The sequence below is a fragment of the Brienomyrus brachyistius genome, chromosome 8 (assembly GCF_023856365.1).
Source record: "Brienomyrus brachyistius isolate T26 chromosome 8, BBRACH_0.4, whole genome shotgun sequence".
Taxonomy (NCBI): domain Eukaryota; kingdom Metazoa; phylum Chordata; class Actinopteri; order Osteoglossiformes; family Mormyridae; genus Brienomyrus; species Brienomyrus brachyistius.
In genome coordinates this window covers 14872378-14878377 of record NC_064540.1, presented here as the reverse complement: position 1 = coordinate 14878377, position 6000 = coordinate 14872378, and the positions used below count along the sequence as shown (strand labels likewise).

At 43.0% G+C, this 6000-nt stretch overlaps 1 protein-coding gene across 1 annotated transcript in view; it reads right to left on the bottom strand.

The window, feature by feature from the left end:
• Positions 1 to 401: 401 nt before the first annotated feature.
• The window catches only part of rhol (rhodopsin, like), a 43567-nt gene continuing 37968 nt past the window's right edge, over positions 402 to 6000 (bottom strand). The window contains exon 4 of the mRNA XM_049023029.1: positions 402 to 2303. Within this exon, the coding sequence (XP_048878986.1) occupies positions 1132 to 2190 (1059 nt within the window). The 5' untranslated portion in view covers positions 2191 to 2303 and the 3' untranslated portion in view covers positions 402 to 1131. The remainder of the gene's footprint in view (positions 2304 to 6000) is intronic.

Here is a 6000-nt window from a genome sequence, read left to right as displayed (position 1 = left end):
TTTAAGGCCTCGCCCATTTGTTCATGTGGTTCATGCTAGAGGATGCCGTATGGCCATGGTGGGCCTGGGGACAGTGTGCAGCCCCCCACGGTGGGAGGGAGTCCTCAGACCATCAGCCCCTACAAGGTGGTGACATCCTGTCACTAATGCGCCTTAATGCCGTGACCCTTCCGAAGAGATAACACCATTAACCTGATACAGATTAACCTTCACCTGCTTGTGAAGAGCAGACCAGCGGTAGATGGGAACAGCAGTCAGTGTTATGCTTCAAATGGGTTTAAAATTACTTTAATTTGCTTTAAACACACACACACACACACACACAAAATCCCACAGGGAGTCCTTTAAATTTGGTAGCATTATTATAAATAATACATATATAATAAATATGTTAGAAATTTATAATAAATTTTTAAAGGCTGGGTAGTTATGAATAATAATTTGATGTTTCTGCTAAACAGACGAAAATTGATTGTAAAATTCAGTATTTATACGCATGTAATAAAGTACCTACAAATTTCATTTCTGTCTATGCAACATTTGGTTTTAATTGAAAAATGAATTAATCAACACATTACACTAAGTGCAAAGTTTACATATCAAATAATATCTAGAGAACTCCAATCTGTAACATTTACTTTGGAAGCAACACTACACAACTTACATCAACTTAAAAATATCCAAAATAAATGTACATATAATTACACTACTGTTACGCATTGCCGTTCATCGGATACAGATTTTGTTTTGTTTTTCTTAACCAAGTGGAAAATGAAAGTCATTCATTCGTTTGCAAGTTGCTCTTTATTTATGTTGCATTTTTATGTTACAGGCTTCTACATTCATGTTTTTACGTAACGCTTCCTGCTGACCTCAGATTTTTAAAGTTCACTAAAAACGCTTTTTCTCCTTGCACAATTACGGCAAACGTACTATACATACAGAAACAACACAGCGTGCAGCAGCGCGTCACCTTCCTGCGACTGTCTCTCATTCGAAACCAGCTGTCTTATAAACATTCAGCACCCTTATGAGTGTTACTTGCGTAGACACAGCCAATACCGAAGACGGGAGTATTTTCTGTGAGCAGTGAGACATGCAGCACTCTGCCACGACCCATTTCCGTTTTCTTTACGCCGGTGAGACAGATGCCACGGAGGAGGCTTCGGTCTTGGAGGCGGTAGTGGAAGCTCCCTCTGGTTCCTCGAATGGGTTCTTGCCACAGCAAAGGGTTGTGATCATGCAGTGGCGGAACTGCTTGTTCATGCAGACGTAGATCAGGGGATTGTAGACGGCGGCGGCTTTGGCAAAGAAAGCCGGGGCTGTCATTAAGACAGGTCCGAACACGCTGCCCTGGTGGGTGAAGATGTACCAGGCTACGGATGCGTACGGCAGCCAGCAAATCAGGTAGGAGACGAGCATGATGACAACCATGCGGGAGACTTCCTTCTCGGCCCTCTGGGTAGTCTCGGACTCCTGCTGCTGGGCGGCAGCCTCCTTGACCGTACATAACAGCCGGCCGTAGCAGAACAAGATGATGGTCAGGGGGGTGAAGAAATGAACGGCGAACATGTAGATGACGAAGGAGTAGTTGTTGACCTCTGGCTTCAGGGTGTAGTAGTCGATCCCACATGAGCACTGCATACCCTCGGGGATGTACCTTGACCAGCCGAACAGGGGTGGTGCCGAACAGCTCAACGCCATGATCCAGGTGAATGCAAGTCCCATGATGGCATGGTTCTCGCCGAATCGGAAGTTGCTGAAGGGTTTACAGACGACGATCCACCTCTCGATGGCCAGGACCACCAAGCACCAGAGGGCAATGATACCACCGGTGGTAGCGAAGAAGCCCTCAAGGTTACAGCCGGTGGTACCAAAGACGAAATAGCCATTCATTGACGTATACATGGTGGTGGTGAAGCCCCCGAAGACCATGAAGAGGTCAGCTACGGCTAGGTTGAGCAAGATGTAGTTCAGGGGCGTCCTTAGCTTCTTGTGCTCGATGGTAACGTACAGCGTTAGGAAGTTGATGGGGAAGCCGGTGATAATGAGGAAGAACATGTAGGCAGCCAGGGCGGAGAAAGCCCATGGTTCAGCAAGGTAGAACTGCGGGTATTCAAAAGGGCTCCTCACCAAGCCAGTGGCGTTTGAAAAGGGGACGTAGAAGTTGGGTCCCTCTGTGCCATTCATGGCTGCTTCTTCTTGCCTTCAATCCTCCGGCAGTGCTGTGTCGCCTGGCTGCCCAGGAGAGATTCGGTGAGGGGGGGTCTTTGCTTCAAATGGACTCACCCTTCGTCCGGCACCTTATAAAGGTGGACATGGGATTAGCATTAGCAGATATGACACCTCAGCAGAAAATGATTTAGGCCACACTAATAATCCAGCCGACACTGCAGGCCCCCAGGTCTGCTCACCTGGATGTGTGGACCTGTCCATACCTATCGAGGCCGGCACAGGTGACTGATATGATTATGACTAATCAAGGCAAATCCTCACTGTGTTGGGTCCTTTTCGTTAGACATACATTCAGTCACGCTAGAATCACACTCGATTCATCAGTAACACTTTACTTAACGGGGCGCAAATAAAATAGTATTATGCTATTACTTATTCATTAATTAACCCCTATCTAAGTTTTAGTTAATACTGATTTCATGTTAATTCATCATTAATGAATCGTGATACTTGTTTTATCTCGAGCAGTTACTATTTTTGTTACTATATGTGCTAATTCTGTAAGCCTTTGTGAACTTCAGAAGGAACTAGTCATGAATAAAATAATGCAATACTGATCTCAAGTTTGTTCATCTTATATTCGTATGAATTGTGTTACTAATTAAAATGCACCAAATGAGACTGCTTGTCAATGAATTAACTATTTATTTTAAAGCTATAATTAGGGTTTCAGTTTATTACTACTTCAAATGAATGTTTAAAACTTCTGATTGTTCCTAACGTGATACATATTTTTGTAAAAAAATGAATTAAACTAATGATATTTATAATAAAACCAATAAATTTGCAAAAATGTTACTGAATTAAGCAAGTGTCCCACGGCTTTCGGTGAGCTCCGTATATTTAACATTAATGGTTGAGTTAAATTATATAATACTTAATAATTATTTAATATTACAACAAAGACCGAATGATGCATTTTGGACAATACTCCTCCTAGAAATTATTAATGAAATAGACGGTTTAACTTTAATATGACCCTAAGACTGTATCCTGACCCAGAGACATATCGTTATCTGCAAATAATAATCAGTCCCCACATATTTTCACTGCAACGTGCAAACACAAAAACAAGATTTAATTCCAGGTGATTAAAAATGCAGTCACTATGCATGATAAACATGCTGATATATAAGATGCACACACATGCAGGTACACCGGTTCTTTAAGCCGGCTGCGTTAAGGGGATTTGAGGATTAGGAATTACTCCACACTGCAGCTCCCGCTCGGGTTTTAACGCAGCGCCTTCATGTACTGAGCATTGTGATCATCACCTACCTGCCTGCCTGTACCTGGCCTCTGGGATTACATGTTTACCACTGTTTTCTCTGTACTGACACCAAACTGCTTTTCCTATGTAAACTACAATGTTCTTCTTGGGCAGAGGTATCAAAAAAAATCGTAAAATGCTGAGAAAATGCTGATGGGATGGCGTGTGGCTCCCTGTTTTAGGGTGGCTTCCCGTGATCAGAAAGTCACCAGTTCCAATCCCTTGAGCATTGGCTCCAATGGCTGACTGACTCTAAGTGTCTGATAAATTAATATAAATATTAATGTTTATTATTACACCAGGGGGCGGCATGGTGGTGCAGTGGTTAGCACTGTTGCCTCACACCTCTGGGACCTGGGTTCGGTCTCCGCCTGGGTTACATGTGTGTGGAGTTTGCATGTTCTCTCCGTGTCGTCGTGGGGTTTCCTCCGGGTACTCCGGTTTCCCCCCACAGTCCAAAAACATGCTGAGGCTAATTGGAGTCACTAAATTGTCCATAGGTGTGCATGTGTGAGTGAATGGTGTGTGAGTGTGCCCTGCGATGGGCTGGCCCCCCATCCTGGGTTGTTCCCTGCCTCGTGCCCATTGCTTCCGGGATAGGCTCCGGACCCCCTGCGACCCAATAGGATAAGCGGTTTGGAAAATGGATGGATTATTACACCAAAGCTATGTAGTATACCATTGTATGTACGTGGGACTTATGCTCTGGTCTTCCCTGCTATAACATCTACAGGGGCTAGCATCCAGCTTTAAGCCACTGCTCTAGTAAGAATCTGGAACCGGTCCCACACAGAGCAGGGCACACTATCCAGTGGTCAATACAGAGGCACCAATTAGGGCTGTAACACAATAGTGAATCGCCATTTTTATCATTTTATATTTTTATAATCCTTTTCATTATTACAGTTTGCAACCCGTGAAATCCCATGGAATCCTGTGTAACGTGGCCCAAAAGTGGCTAGAGCCCATAGCGTATATGTATGTGACATCGGAGCAACGTGGGTCAACATTCACTTTGTTTCCACCAACATGGAGACAGTGCCGATGCACAAGCTTCTATAAGAATGGAAAGGAAATTTTATGTAGATGGAAGTGAGAGTAAAATGGTTCATATAAATTCTGCTTTTTGTTTGTATTTTTTGATCTGTTTTTTATTTCAAGTTTTCATAAGCTGCTGAACTGAAAAAAAAATCAGACTATGATTGGTTGTGCTCTGCCTCTATTGCCTGTTTCCACTTTTGTCTCGTTAAAAGCTGGATTTCTTTGTAAACGAGGCGACTGAAACCCTGTGAGTCACTGCTGTGCTTCACAGTTCAGATGCTTTTTTGTGAGTGCTCAGGGCCTACAGGGTCAAAGACTGGCCATAAACATCGTTAACGGTGTAACATTTGCAGAAATCAGTACATATTTAGTTTTAGTAACACCATGTTATGTAACTAGTGAAATATTTACATCTGCATAGATCCTTTTCTTTCCTACATATTTTTTTGAAGAGGATCATACACTGTACATACACTACTGTATAGGGAAAGAGCATTGAGACACACCTCTTAATCACTGAATTCAGGTCTTTCATTCAGACCCATCGCCACTGGTGTATAAAATGAAGCATTGCAGTCAGGTTTACAAACATTTCTGAAAGAATGCATCATTCTGAGGAGGTCAGTGAATTCAAGCGTGGTACTGTCATAGGAAGCCACCTCTGCAATTCAGTTTGTGAATTTTCTTCCCTGCTAGATATTCCACAGTCACCTGTAAGTAGTATTTTGCAGTGGGAACATATAGTTGGGTGAGTATGGCGTGAAAGAACTTGCTCTCAACCCCATCCGACACCTTTGGAATGAACTAGAATGGAGATTGTGAACCAGGCCTTCATGTCCAACATCAGTGCCTGATCTCAGAAATGCTCAGAAATGCTCCAAAAAAGCCTCCCCAGAAGAGTGGCAGCTGTAATAGCTGCAAAGGAGGACCAACTCCATATTGACGCCTATGGATTTAGAATGGGATGTCATAAAAGATCCTCTTGGGGTAATGGCCAGGTGTCCCAGTACTTTTGTCCATATAGTGTACACTTGTTTCAGTTGTATGATGATGTGGGTAAAGGGCACCCTCTATTGGTGACTATATATACACACACACACACACACACACACACACCTACATGCAGATTCACTGATTGGTATCGGTGCACCAGCATATAAATTCACGATCCAACTGTCCCGATTTAACAATCTGGGATGGACTTGGAATACATCTTTGCTTTGGTAAACTCAATAAATAATTTAGATTTATTAATTTCACATTATTTATTTAGCTCATAACTAGTGTTTTAATGTTTTCGGGGGCCATTATGCTTCCAGGCCACTGGAGGGAATGTGATTTATCGGCAACATGTTTGTGTTTGCAAATGGCAAGTGGCTTACCCGACTTTTAGTGGAACAATTTTGAGCCATCAGTATGTTCATATGTTGATGCATGTTTGGTAATGAGCCTGT